The 15,519-nt window shown below is 47.6% G+C and overlaps 1 protein-coding gene across 2 annotated transcripts in view; it reads right to left on the reverse strand.

The window, feature by feature from the left end:
- Positions 1-15,519, reverse strand: part of BTLA (B and T lymphocyte associated) — a 75,783-nt gene that overhangs the window by 24,638 nt on the left and 35,626 nt on the right. Inside the window, exon 1 of one of the 2 annotated variants that reach the window (XM_083171623.1) lies at positions 9,199-9,551. The exons of the other annotated variant lie outside the window; for it this stretch is intronic. Within the exon in view, the coding sequence (XP_083027749.1) occupies positions 9,199-9,286 (88 nt within the window). The 5' untranslated portion in view covers positions 9,287-9,551. Of the gene's footprint in view, positions 1-9,198; positions 9,552-15,519 lie in introns of those variants that run through there. 2 annotated transcript variants of the gene reach the window in all.

Below are 15,519 nucleotides of genomic sequence, written 5' to 3' on the forward strand. Positions count from 1 at the left end.
ACACACACAGAGATGCAGTTGTGGCCTGGATCATTAAGCAGCGAGCCACAGGGACGTGGTGATGGAATTTGCCACAAAGCATATCATCTAGCCCAAGGACTGGTCACGGATCATGGGGGAGTGTTGCGCGATGGGTGCCTCATTTACATTTCCAGTACCCTCGTGGACACCGATACCCTAAATAAAGGGTCTGATTCGGCTTTGCTAGTAAAGCAAAAAGCAATCAAATGGGCAAACCCATGCCGGTGGGGCAGATGTACCAGGTGCAGAGACAGTAAGAAATGGGGGGATGGATGGTCTTCTGCAAATTGGGGGCGGGTGCTGAAGTCATGTGAAGTCATTTGCCCTCCCCGAGCAGGCAGGGCAGGCCTGCATTTGCCGGGTTCCGTCCCAACGTTTCTATGGGCACACCAAAGTTTTTTGTGGACACGCCCATAAAACACCGGGTGCCCACCCCAGCACGCCCCCTGCCTGTCAATCATACAGCAAGTGCCCCAGCGAATGGAAAATTTTCCAAAGGCGCTCACTGTGGGGGTGTGCGCATGTGCAGACCCCCATCATGTTGGACGGGGTTGAATTTGGACAGTGTCTATGTCAACCTATGTCGATATAGACACAAAAAACTTGTGTCGACTTTGTCACTGTCAATCACATTCCCCTCAACCTTTTGTTTGCGTCAATCTTCTGATATTGTCGAACTAGATGCTGCCGTCCAGTCTTGGGCTCCTAACTGGACATGTTCAACTATTATCGGTTGACCACGTGATTGTCAATCTAGATCGATCTGCTATACCAGGGGTCCTCAAACTCTGTCCTCAGGACCCCACACAGTTCACGTTTTCCAGGTCACCCGACAGGTGCATTCATTACTCATTGACACATTTTAAGCAGGTGGAGCTAATTATTTCACTTGTTATTCTGTGAGGAGACCTGGAAATGTGCACAATGTGGGGTCCTGAGGACCGAGTTTGAGAACCTGTGCGCTCGACCATAACTCTTGTAAGACTTATCGCCAGCTACACCTGAACACTGAGGGGTGTATTTACAAAACACTGATGTTTGTTCGATTTTATCAATTTCAAAATGATTAAATTCTTAATCTGTGCTAGAAAAATGCATCTCCAAATGAACTTTTATTAACTACAGTATACCCCTGTGTGTCACATGTTGGGGCTTTGGCAGGATTGCCCATATATCGCTCCCAGCCAGCTGCTGTATGTGCACCAGGCAGGGCAGCCGAGAGGAATTCCGGGCCGGGTAAACTTTTGGGGGCGTGGCCTAAATGTGGGGTGGGCACCTCCCACACTTAGGCCACGCCCCAAAAATGTTTAGAGGAGGATGAAAGAAAACTCTAAAAGCTGTAATCTCAGCAGCAGCACACACCTACAGCATGTGCTGTGCTGACAGCAGGCTCAGCAGGAGCTCTCACGCTGTCAGTGAGACACTCATGCAGAGCCGGCTGTCAGCACAGCACATGCTGTAGAACTGTGTGCTGCTGTTGCTACCCGGGAGGGACGGAGGGGGAAGGGAGGGGTCGGACCAGGGCCCCTCCAGCAAGCCTGGGCCTGGGTAATTAGTACCCTCCACCACCCTCTCGGCTGCCCTGGCACCAGGCATACCGTAGGGTCGCTCGTTTTCATACGCTGCTTTGCGTGTTTGTGTTTCAGCAAATTTGTTCTCACATGAAACCGGCACAGAGAACACGCAGACATCGCTGCAGACTCAATAAGTGGAAGTTACAGTACGTCAGTATAGTGACAGAACTTTCCCACGGAACCTTCTATTTATAGTGTATGTATTACTTAATGTGTCACATTAGGCCAGTGGCAGGGGGGGGGGGAGCCTGCTCCTGTTTCTGCCTAATTCTTCTTAAATTAGAACACACACATACAGTATATGTATATATGGGATATGGTCATTGGGTCACCAGCAAGTTGTTAGACAGTCATTAGGTCGACACCATTGAGTAGACATGCATAAAGGTCCACATCAGTCTAGGTTGACATGGGTTATGTTGACAGGGTCATTAGGTCAACATGGTCATTAGTTCGACATGGGTTAGGTTGCAGTCAAAAGGTTGACATGAGGTTTTCACTGTTTTTGAGCCAACATGTGCCGACGGGGTATTTCATGCCCTACCATCCACTAGGGTGGGAGAATAAAATAGTGTGCCGAGCGCAGCGAGGCACCGAGCCCGAAGCATGGCGAGTGTAGCAAGCCATGCGAGGTGACGTGGTGCACTTTAACCTGTGTCCATGTCAACTGTGTTGACATTTGGGTAACAAAAAACAGTGAAAAAAACCGGTACTTATGTAGTATCTGGACGCCCGATTTTGAGATCGGGTCGGAAAAATCTGTACTTTTTTCCTAGCACGGCGCCAGCGATTTTTATCTTAAGCATCGGGACCAAAAAAATCGCATGCGACGTGATCGCCGCGATTTTTACATTGGAATCAATGTAAAATGGTCCCTGAGACCCAATTTTACATTGGGGCCAATGTAAAAAGCCCCCCAAACACCAATTTTAATTGCATACCCCCCCTCATGGGTGAAATGCCCCCCCCCCATTGTTAACGCCACCCCACGATGAACGCCAACCCGAAGCGTGGCGAGCGCAGCGAACCCGCAAGTGGTGGCGGTACGCGTCCTCCGACCTTTTCATACCCCCACTATCCACGTCGGCGTGGAGTTGACTTTATAAAGTGTGGGGAGCAAGCCACCGAGCCCGAAGCGTGGCGAGCGCAGCGAGCCCCGCGAGGGGACGTGCATAACTTCACAGGTATACTCGGTGGCTCGCTGCGCTCACCACACTTTATAAAGTCAACTCCACGCCGACGTGTATAATGGGGGTATGAAAAGGTCTGAGGACGCGCACCGCCGCCCCTCGCGAGCTCGCTATGTTCGCCACGCTTCGGGTTGGCGTCAATAGTGGGGTGGCGTTAACAAGGGGGAGACATTTCACATACTTAAAAGCCATCAGGGTGCATATACAATCAAATTTGGGCACATTGGCCCATTTCCCATTGTTTCCTATGTAAAATAGCGTTGATCGCGTCGATCGCATCGCATGCCATTATAATGGCATGCAATGGACGCGATTAACGCGATTTTAGCATTGAAAGCTAATTTAACATTGAGCCCTATGGAAAATCGCATTGATCGCGTCGGTCGCATCGCATGCCATTATAATGGCATGCGATGGACGCGATCAACGCGATTTTCTCTTTGCCGGCAATAAAGCCACTTAATTAAGAGAAAATCGCGTCCATCGCATTGATCGCATACCTTAAGTTACCTTAACTTAAGGTATACGATCTACCATGACGGACGCCGTGCTAGGAAACAAGTACCGAAAAATTGCATTGCATTGCATGCAATCAAATCGCATGCGATGCGATGAACGCGATTTTCACTAGGGTTCAATGTTAAAATGGTCCTGTTCATTTCCCCACTATCCAAGTGGGCATAGAGTTGATTTTATATAGCGTGGCGAGCGCAGCGAGGGGACGCGGAATACATTTTAAGTAATCCGCGTCCCCTCGCCACGCTTTGGGCTGCGTGGCGAGCGAAGCGAACCCGTAAGGGGGGGGGGGGGCGATCCACTCCCCCCCTTGTCGGGATTTCGGCGGTCGGGATTCCAGCGTCGGGATTTTGAACGCCGGGATCCCGACCGCCGGGATTTCATACTGAATCCATATCAAGGGCACAGGGTAAATGCTCTTGATTGTGAACTAGCTGCCCAAGCGATAGGCCGGGCTGTGGGCTATGGTAGGGACCACTGGAGCGTTTGCAAGAGTCTGTTCTATGCTGGATTACCTGTATGCTGCTGCCTGTAATACGCTTGCATATGGAATAAATGGGGTATGCTGTGACCTGCTTTATAAAATAAAGAGCAAAGTCTTCATCTGAATCCCTGTGGATGTGATTCGTTTCACAATTGATTGAGAATCTGAGCAAGGACACATCTCAGCTGGACACTACATACAGCAGAGAACTCTGGGTAAGACAGCTACTAGATTTAAACAAGCAATTGTTTCCCCCTCTTCTCTGGTTACACATTGTGCAGCTGGCCCCGAAGCCAGGTAAAGGTTTTCACTTGTGGTGTGCTCAGTGAGTTGGTTAGCCTAATCTACAGTGAAAGAGAGGCAGCAGTAAAGGCCACTGCATGATTAAGTGAGTCTGGCACAGTACATAAAACCTCCTAAGTTTACCCTTAAAGGGGAAGTACAGGGTAATATGCAGGAAATACTGGAAAAATTTGCTGAACTGGCAGCTGGTCAGCAGAATATGGCTGAAAGACCGCAAGCTCAGATGCAGTTACTGTATTTCATGAGGAATTGAAGCATACCTCCCAACATGACCCTCTCCAGGAAGGACACATTGCTCTGATTCTGGACTTCTCCCTTAATTAATGATTGCCATTACCTGTGTTGAAGCACCTTTCTTATCAATTAACCTGCGTGAACCGGTGATGGCAATCATACATTATGAGGGAAGTCCAGAAACAGAGCAATGTGTCCCTCCTGGAGAGGGTCATGTTGGGAGGTATAATTGAAGGATCTGAGGAAGAGTGGAAAGGAGCGAGAGAGGCTACCAGCTGATGACGTAAGGCATTCCTATGCACATTTGAGCACACGGCCAAGCTGTGGATAAATGGTCTGACAGGCTCGTTCCCTGTTTAGCAGTGAATGCTCAGTGAGCTTATGTGGATATGAATATAACTGAGGCACACTCATATCCAATACTTAAAAAGGCTCTACTGTACTTGACAGGTTTGGAGTGACATGGCCCCGCAAAGCCCAGGAATTTCATCACTATGGGCTGGAGGGCTCTGAGCCTCCCAGGATTCAGCTGGTCAAAGTAGCCTGACTGGCAAGGGCCTGATTGCAGCTGATTAAAAATTTTGCAGTGCGAATTGTGGAGATAGTCCCACTGGACCGGGCAATGCAAGTGTTAGACCGCCCAGTATAGCAGTGGGCCCTACAGACTGACCCCCAGAAATATGAGGAGCTGGCAATGGTCACCGAGCAGCACCTGACCTGGTAGAGTAAAGTCAGGTTAGGGTTAGTGCCAGTACCAAAGCCCAGAACTCATAAAGCCAAAGGTTCTGCCTCCCATGGTGTGCTTTGAGTGCGGCAAGACTGGATATGTGCAGTGGGACTGCAAAAAACAGGTTGAGCCGATGGATTGCAGTGCGGGAAAACAGCTTGGCCGTTGGTCAGCATGGTGACTGTGGGTGTCTCCCAAGCAGAGTCCTCCCTGTTCCAGCTACTGGTACAGCTGGAAGGCTGGGAGATCTGGGCACTGGTGGATACCGGCAGAGAGCTCACCATTGTCGCTGCCATTGTGGTTCCTTCAGTAGCTGACAAGGTCCTGCCTCTTGTCAGAGTGTTGTGCATCCATGGCGATGTTGAGGAGTGGCCACGTGTGTACTTCCCCTGACTGTTCAAGGCTGGCCATTAAAGGTGGTAGCACCAGTGACCTCTCGGCCACCTTAACCATTGATCCTGGGCTGCGACTTTGCTGCAGGAGCTGGTCACCTGGCGTGACACCAACAATCCATTAGCCACTGAAGCAACTCAGGGGCCAGAGACCAGTGACTACCAAAGCTTGGCATCCAGGAGAACCACCCCAGGAGATCGAGTCTTAGGCCGACTGAAAACCGGTTGGTGAGAAGATATCACTGCAGGACTTTGTGCGAGATCAACGCGATGACTGCAATTTGGTACACGCCTTTGAGACTCTAAACATGGTTATTGGTAGTGTAATTAATGCTTTACCATCAGAGGGTGTGCCATATTTTGTATTGAAAATTATTTGCTATATTGTGCTGCTACTTTACTTTGCATCTATGCCTATATTAAAAGCTACTGTCAGGAATGCCCAGTGTGCCAGAGGACAGCCCCACGGCCAGAGTTTAGGGCTCCACTGGTAACCCTCCTTACAATATCCATACCTGTTTGAGCTGATTGGTATGGATCTGATGAGGCCAGTGGAAAAGTCTGCTCGAGGGCACCAGTACATATTGGTGGAAGTTGGTTTTGCCACCAGGTACCCGGTGGTTATACTCCTGCGTAATAGGAAATCTGGCATCATTGCCAGAGAGCTACTAACCCGCTTAGGGATACCAAAAGCAGTCTTAATGGACCAAGTTACACCTTTTGTTTCTAAACTCGTGGAGGATTTATGCCGATTGTTAAAAGTAGAGAGGATTACCACCTCATTGTACCACCCGCAAACAGACGGCCTGGTAGAAAGATTTAAAAAAAAACCTTGAGCAAATGATAAAGAGGGAATATCACAAGAAAAACGGGATTGGGATCTGCTCCTACCTTACTTGATGTTTGCGGTCAGAGAGGTTCCCCAATCCTCTACAGGGTTTAGTCCCTTTGAGCTCCTCTATGGGAGACAGCCCAGAGGTATTCTAAATCTCTTGAAAGAAGGATGGGAAGAACAACTGTGCCAGGACCCTAACATTGTTCAGTTTGTGGCCTAGTTATATGGCCGGCCAGGGCTGCCATCACAAATCGTGGGGCCCAGGACCGACAGAATGGGCAGGGCCCCCAAGGGGGAAAGGCGGGGTGCTACAGCGTAAGAGGCACACACAAACACATATATCCACCTTGAACTCTGTACCTTTTTCTCCCTCCTTCCACCTCCTATCTCTCATCCGTATAACTTACACTATCTCCTTCCCTCCTTCTCTCACTCAATAAACCTCTCAATGCCTTCCTCTCTCCTGTGCAGTCACAGGCCATCATTACCTGCACATTCAGCAAGCTGCACAGCGGTTTACTGTACAGCACAGCTTGGTACAGGCAGCACAGCAGGATGTAGCCAGCGGCTTCTGCTGGCTTATGTGCGGTGTGCGGGTAGTCTGCGCCCGTCCTGCATCCTCATGCCGCCTCCTGAACTCCGGAGCTGGGGGTGTTTAGCTAAAAAACAATGCAGCGCAGGAGCTCACCTGTCAGGCTGCAGCTGCAGAGATGGCGGGGACTGGTCAGGAGTGGGAGATGTGGCAGCTCATGCTGCCAGCTACCCAGCAGCTCCCCCTCCTCGCCTGTCGGGCAGAGCTCGTCCATGCACCACCTCGCCAGAGACACGGACACGCCGGACAGAAAGCAGCCAAAGACGCGGACACGCCAGACAGAAAGCACTCCTGATTGGCTGCCAACCAGGAAGCTCCTATTGGCTGGCGGCTAGTGCATTCGTAATGCACTACTGCTGTCCACGTCCCTGACTCCCTGGCAGCATGCACAGTACTAATCACAATGCTGCCATCCGGGCCCCAATTCTAGCCGGGCCCAGGACTCCTGTACCCCTAGACCCCCCCTATCGGCGGCCCTGTGGCCGGCTAAGGAGATTACGCCACTCCTGAACGAACACATGAACAGGGCCAAACAATGCCAGAAACAAAGTTATGACATTACCTCAGTCAATCGGTTCTTTAACCTGGGAGACAAAGTGTTAGTGCTGGTAGCCACCACCGAAAGCAAGATGTATGCACCATGGTGGGGCCCTTATGAGATCATAGAGGAGGTGGGACCAGTCAATGACAAGGTCCGACAGGAGGGTAGAAGAAGGGAGGTACAAATCTACTATGTAAACCTGTTAAAACCTTGGCAGGAAAGAGCCAGTCAGCCCTCTTTGGTAGCTAAAAAGGTTCCAGAATGCCAGGTGCCCATTTAAGTCATACTGACTCCTGGACAGAAACAGGAAGTGGTGAACTTGGTAAAGCGCTACCAAGATGTGTTTTCTGCCATTCCGGGAAAGACACAGATCATCCAACATGATGATGTGTCTCCACCTGTGGTGGTCATTAAATAAAGGCCATATTGTATACCCGAAGCAAAGCGGGCACTGATAAAGCAGGAGGTGGAAGAGATGTTACGCCTAGGGGTTATAAAAGGAATCCACCAATGAGTGGAATAATCCAATTGTCTTGGTACCTAAACCTTCAGGTGCTTAAGGTTCTGCAATGACTTCCGTAAACAAAATCTAGTTTCCCGGGGTTCATTCGTGCTCTATACCCCGGGTTGGTAGAAAATTAGCCATTGGTCCGTATCTCACTACACTTGATTTGACAAAAGGTTATTGGCAGATTCCGTTAACATAAGCTGCTAAGGCAAAAACAGCCTTCTCTACCCCAGAGGGCCATGAATAAGTTGCTGCGGCCCCACAGGGAATATGCGGCTGCATATTTAAACAACATTGTTCTTTTCAGCTCTGACTGGGAGTCACACCTACCAAAGGTAGAAGCTGCTTTAAAGTCTCTACGGGCACACGGATTTACCACCAACCCTGAGAAATGTGCCAGTGGTATGGTGGAAGCCAAGTATTTGGGGTACATTGTGGGCAGAGGACAGGTTAAACATCAGCCTAGTAAGGTAGAAGCAGTTCTCACCTGGTCTAATCCTAAATGTAAGTCACAACTTAGGACATTTCTCTGTCGTGTGGGATATTTTTGTAGGTTCATTTGAGATTTCACCACTAGAGCGGCTCCACTAACCGATTGTCTTAAAAAACAGTCCCCAGATAACGTGGTTTTGACCAGTGGAAACTGCTTGGCAGGATTTAAGATGAGCTTTGTGTACCGAGCCTGTCCTGCAAGCTCCAATTTGTGTTACAGACGGATGCTTCTGATTTCAGGATTTCCCTTCAGGACCGTGGTCTGACCACACATGTGCAAGCACCATTGCTGGGGAGGGATCCTTAGAATCCCTCTCCTGGAAAATATTGCAGACAGTAGCACATAATTAACAAAGACTAACGCAATCAGAAGGTGGCCTTAGCTGGAGAGACCAAGCTATATTCACCAATTAAGCACCCCCCCCCCCAAAAAAAATTCTAAGACTCCACATCCACACGTTCAACTGAGGTTTTTTCTATGGTGCAGGAAACCTGCACCAGTCCTGAGTATCACGTTTGCATGTGTTGGCCATTTGTTAATGTCAACATTGTGCATGCCGACCTTTTGATGTCAACCCTATTGACTGTCAACCTGGTCACTGTCGACTCTTTATCCGCATATTCCCCGAAACACAACATTGATTTAGAAATTTGTTGATTTGGAATAGAAGAATATCGTCCTTTAGTAAATTGAACTTGTGAAGTTTTTTGCCTAAGTTCCCAAACAGAATCTGCCCAATGTACCCCCAGGAAGGTCTGGCGGGATATAATAGGTCAGTATGTACTCACCATCTACTGGGTGGAACCCCAGACTCAGCGCAAACGCCATGTACAATACGAGCCAGTTCCTGCAGGGGATTGGAGCACAGATATCCATGGTGGCTATGTTGTTGTCTCGCAGTTGTCAGTAGTGATGCACAGTTTCATCCTTTCACTGTCCTTGTGCGAGTAAAAGAGGAAGATTCAGCTGATCAGACGCAGTTCTTATAGAAGACCCTTAATGCCCTCTAGTGTGCTGGTGATATATAAGGCAGCTGGTTGCAGGTGGTGCCCTGGTGGTACACGGGTCTATGTACTAGTGCCAGCTCTCACTACAGTATATGGTGCCTTATCTGGAGACACATCATGTGTTCTGCTTCCTGTTCTCCGTTTCATCACTTTGGCTGACAGACAAATGTCTTTCTGCTTAACATAAGTCACTGGTGACTTCCTCAGCACTAAGGCTGCACCTATGTGATGTCGGCAGACTCGGCGTGTCGCCCACGAGGCAGTAGCCAGAGACTCGTGTCGATTGTATTTGCTTTTAATTTGTTTTCTTTTCACGTAATTTGTGATTAGGATTGTGATGTGCTTTGCTGACAGTGTGTCAATAAATCATCAGCTTGACGTGACAATGTGGATGTGATCGAACTGTCGACATGCTGCAGACAGTGGTTATGTGAACAATCATCTTGTCTACCCAGGATGACAGTGCCTGATTAACCAATAATCTGACTGACCGCCAGATGGCTGTGCCAATGTAACCTACTGATGGAACCATTACTTTATGTACATTGTGCTACAGTGCCAGCCGGGCAGCCCAAAGCCAAAGTCTCCTTCCCACGCCACAAGCATTAGATCCTGCATGCCAGGTGTATAAGCTTTGTTACATGCACGTGAGCAGCATAAAGAACTGTCATCAAACTGACCCGGTGGTCTCTTTACTTCTCCCAGGGGCAGCGGCGGCTCCACCATCTTCCTCTAGGTCCCGGTGTTGCTGTGAAGTCACTTCTAGTGCAGATTTAAACCTAATCCCTCATCTAATCTCCCCCCCTGCAGCCTAACCCTCACCTCTGACCACAGCCTAACCTTAACCTACCCCTGCAGCCTAACCCTCCCCTCCCCACTTCAACCTAACCCTATCTTGGACCATTGTGTACTTGAATCACGTTCCCCTATTTCAGTCCAAATACAAATAGTTATTTCTAGTGAGTGAATAAAAGTAGTTACCCGAAAAATCATAATCGGCAGATATAACAGTATGGTGCATATGTCCGGTCTGCTGCTGAGAATGAGCCTTTCTTATGGCTGCACATCGGTAATATGCTGGGCATCAGGCAACACGAAAAGCAGGGCCGGATTAGGGGGGGGGGGGTGCAGGGGGTCAGTACCCCTGGGCCCACCACTAGCTAGGGGCCCCCTGTGGTCAGCATTTTTTTTTCTTAGCTAAAGGATTTGTACATGGGAGTGGGGTAGTGCTGCAGCTTCACCTATATGCCAATTTGACAATGATTAATGGTGCTGAGCATCGGGAGAAAGGGCACACTGACTGCACAAGTGTGCAGTGCATTACTGGGAGTTGTCTAAGTCCCATGAGACTTTGCACAAGACCTCAGAGACTGAGAGGCATGTGTTGAGCTGTGCCTGGTGGAGCTCATCATATGCTTCTCAGACTCAAGGAGGACAGCAGCAGCCTTGTCATGGGAGGGTTTTTAATCAGAGGTAGCGCTGAGCCTGTGAGGTCTCCTACAGCCCTACAGAGTAAGGTACAGAGGGACAAACACAGGCTTTTCATGTGGTATGTAAAGGGTACATTTAATAAAGCTTCTAAAAAATGAAGAGGTGATGTCGCCCATTACAACCAATCAGATCATTTTCTAGAATGCAATAAAGAAATGACAGACAGAATCTAATTGGTTGCTATGGGCAACATTATCTGTTTTAATTTTTTTTAAATCTTTAGTAAATGTACCCCTAGGTGTACTGTCCAGATCATCTGCTCAATCCATCAACAGATAGGTCATTCCCTGATCTTGGCAACTGACACGTTATAGGTTTTGGATGGTCCCTTCCAGATTACATAACATGAACCCAGAGGTCTCTGATAGTGTTAGAGGGGCCGTCCTAGTGGTGCCGGGGGAAGGGGGCAGGAAGATGGAGGAGATCCAATGCAAATCGAGTCCCTGTCCAGATATTCCCATTCAGAATTGAGATTCTAAATCCTATTTTCAGTTTTTTTTATTGCAAACTGATTTGAGCTGTTTTCATCAATTTATATTGATTTAATAAATGCGTAAATGAAGAACAGAGCGCGGTCTGGATACGCCACCACCAAAGTAGTGACTTTCATTTTCCAGTGGAACAATCTCACACAATTTGATTATATAATGACATAATTATTAAAACATAATTTAAAACAATGAAGAGTCATATACGCAGTCAGATCTTGATGGAAAAGAACTCGAAACCCAACGCGTTTCCTTATAATGACTTCATCAGGGGAAAGGATTCTAAACTGTCATATAATTAGTTTGGGATTTTCAGCGAAGGTCCCTTAACCTGGGCTCTTCAAATTTTGAAGTTGATTACAAAATCCAATGGACTTGGTGTAACGTAAAAACTGCGTAATCGCAAATAGACTGAAGCGTAAACCAGAGAGGTGGAATTCTGCGTGTGTATTCCTCCAGTGTTTAAGTACTTCAAGTATTTATATAAATGAGCATCGATTTTGATACCATTAGTTCCCGAAAAGACCACTAACAGTCCACGCTTTCCAGGTCACCCCGCTAGGACGCTGTGTATCACCAACTGTCACATTTTAAAATCCACAAGTGACCTGGAAAACATGACCTGTGTGCGGTACTGTGGACTGAGTTGGAGCACCACTGCACTTCAATGGGAAGCAAATCTAAATGACATTACTAAATTAACCCCTTAGTGTCCGTCATGAAGGGTCATTCGAGTCGCCTGTGCAGAAAATTTAAAAATTTCTCTACTCTAACTAAAACAACTGTTAAAAATTGACATCTCTGTTGATTGGAGATGATGTATTCAACATCTCTGTGAGAGAGCGTTCACATTTGTTAAATAAATTCAAATAAAAATGTTGTGTAAAAAAACATTCGATTTCCTATATACAGATAGTGCAGCTCTCAATGGATCTGTTCCTGGCTCTAGAATCGCCAATCGCAGCTGCGTGCCATCTGACAGAAGGGGGCTCGCACGCCCTATTCTGTCGATGTCCACAACCGCCCTCCGCCAGCCCCCCGTGGCCCCCACTCGCCCTGCCCATATCCGCTTCCTGCTGATGGGAACATAAGAGCGCGTCCTCATCAGGTGGAGCTGCCGTCAGCCAGCCTGCTACAGCTCAGGACATCTGGTGACCCTGCAGGCTGGCTGACAGGTGCTTCATCTGTAATGGAAACATTACAGGTCATTATGGGGAATACAAGAGTTTGCTTGGCAAACTTTAGCCCTATTTTGACAAATTCACTTGGCATTCAAAGGGTTAAGGAGAGAGTGGAAAATCCCCCCAATTGCTTCCTCCCATACCTGACCAATATTGAAGAACTGTGTGAAGTAAGAAGTTTCTCAGTTCTCTTCATGACCACAAGGGACTTTCTCTTCTATGGGGATTCTATATGCTTCATATCGCCCGGGTATTATTTATTTATTACCAGTTTTTTACATAGCGCACACATATATTCCGCAGATCAGTCCCTGCCCGAGTGGAGCTTACAATCTATATTCCCTACCACATGTACACGCACACACAGACATTCTAGGGTTAATTTTGTTGGGAGACATTTAGCCTTCCAGTACATTTTTGTATTGTGGGAGGAAACAGGAGTACCCGAAGGAAACCCACGCAAGTACAGGGAGAATGTAAAAACTCCACACAGTTAGGGCCATGGAGGGAATCGAACCCATGACCTCAGTGCTGTGAGGCGGTAATGCTAACCAATGCAAATACAAGCTCTTATTCTGGTTCACTCACAAAGGCAAATTATTTCTTAAATGGACAAAACCATGTGCACTGCAGGTGGGGCAGATGTAACTTGCGCAGAGAGAATTAGATTTGGGTGAGTTATTTTGTTTCTGTGCAGGGTAAATACTGACTGCTTTATTTTTACACTGCAATATAGATCTCACTTTGAAGTAAAACCCCACCCAAATCTAACTCTCTCTGCGCAAGTAACATCTGCCCCACCTGCAGTGCACATGGTTTTTTCCCTTTGAGAAAGAATTTGCCTTTGCGAGTGAACCAGAATAAGGGCCACAGTACCGTGGGCCTGATTCATAACCATACTCAAATCTGTGAAGATGCCTATTTGGAGGTTTTGACAGATCATGTGCCAGCGGTGAAAGAACCCATGGGGTGAAATGTAATAGGATGAGAGATTTAGAAAGTGAGAGATTTGGTAAGAAATCTCCAGTTTTTTTAAAGTGGCAATCATTGACACAGCAAAACCAGTGTGATTTTGCTGTGTCAATGATTGCCACTTTAAAAAAACTGGAGATTTCTTACCAAATCTCTCACTTTCTGAATCTCTCATCCTATTACATTTCACCCATGGTTTTTGTATAGAATGCACACATTCTGCCAGCACAGCAAAACACATTGGTTACCTGGAACAGTATTAAAGATATGCACAGACTCCTGTGTATTGATTCTTGTTTCTGATACCCCTTTCACATCACACTTTTAAAACGGTATATTGCCGTTTTTTTTTTCCATTTTAAAACGTTTAAGGCTGCAATGTGAAAGTGCCAGAGTTGATTTACCGGTTAAAGTTAACCGGTATTTCAACACGGTTAAAAAGCAGAGTCCTACACGGTTCAAAGCCGTTTTTTGGCAGTTTGAACAGCTCTATTACAATGGCTTAAAACGTGTCCCTTGGGGGTTAAACGGGTTGAATGTTTGAATGGTATTAAATGATTTTTAAAACGGTTTTCACCTGCAATGTGAAAGGTCTCAAGGCTCAGACCCGTTTTAAAGTCCCATTTAAGAATACCGTGTCATTACCCATTTCTGCAATGTGAAAGCAGTATAAATCATCATTGGGTTTTGGTTTTGCAAAGTGTCTTGAATTTGTTTTTGTTTTTTTAAATTTGATCAAATATTATTTTAAAAACATCGATAAAACAGATAAAATCATGTAACTTGGACTTCTTTTTGTTTCTATAGGATTATCAACATCAATAATATTTCCTGTCATGTCCAGTCATTTTTGCCCTCCCAACCACACAGTCTCCTGAGTGAGATGGGAACCTGGAAGCACAAGGGGGGACTCAAATGCAATTCATAACCCCAGATTTGTTTTTGAGTTCTGAATTCAAGAGAAAACCAAACTTCAGGGCCGGATTAAGGACTTAATGGGCCTGGAGCTGAATATGTTTAAGGGCCTATTACCAGGTGAGGCAGGGGCAGATCTAGACTCTAGGGGGGGGGGGGGGGGGGCAGTTTACTGATCAAACTTGACCCTCCCCTCTCCCAGTCCTGACTCCTCCCCTTCCCAGTCCCGCCCCCTCCTCTGGTAGCACAACAATCTGCCAGTGAGGGGCGGAGCTCCGAGCTGCATCTCTAAATAAATGGGTATTTGCTAATTATCTTGCCTCACTCTCCTTCAACACTGGTCGTTAGGGTGCCCTGGACAACAGCAAGCAGTCAAGGAAATAGGCCCACAGCCACCAGGTGGGTGGGAACAGTTACATTACAGGGACATTGCAGTTCATGCTCCCGCTTCTACGCTGTGCTCCTGCACTGCCAAGATGCCATCCGGCGGCCACCTGCCATTCATGCCCGCTATCTGCCTCCCACCTGCCCTCACCCAACTTACCACCTTCTCAGCCAGCTTCCCGGGAGGAGCCAAGTCTCAGATGACCCCCAGCGGTCAGACAGTGCGGTCAAAGCGGCCGGCCACCACTGTGACCACTATGAGAAAGTCAGCATGAACCTAACACCCGTCAGTGGAAGAGGGACTGGTTCCAGTCTAGGGGGGGGGGGGTGCGTTGCGATCGCCCCCTTCGTCCCCTTAAATCCGCTCCTGAGGTGAGGCCAATGTCAGGTAGGCATCTAGAACCCATACACTGCATACATTTATCACACATCTGTCAAATAGAAATGCAATTTTAATATTTTAATATTGACAATTTTTGGCCAAACATGTGGCAGCTGGTGTCTGTCTGGTGGCCATACTGCTGCCATGGCGATGGGCCTATTCTCAGGTGGTGGCCAGGAGCTGCAGTTCCATCTGCCCCATTGTTCAACTGGTTCTTCCCAATTCAGAACTCGGATCCCCAAACTGCAAATGTGTTCGGGTTTTATAACAGCTCCTCTATAAACTGTAT

The sequence above is a fragment of the Crinia signifera genome, chromosome 2, assembly GCF_055691185.1.
Source record: "Crinia signifera chromosome 2, ASM5569118v1, whole genome shotgun sequence".
NCBI classification, from domain to species: domain Eukaryota; kingdom Metazoa; phylum Chordata; class Amphibia; order Anura; family Myobatrachidae; genus Crinia; species Crinia signifera.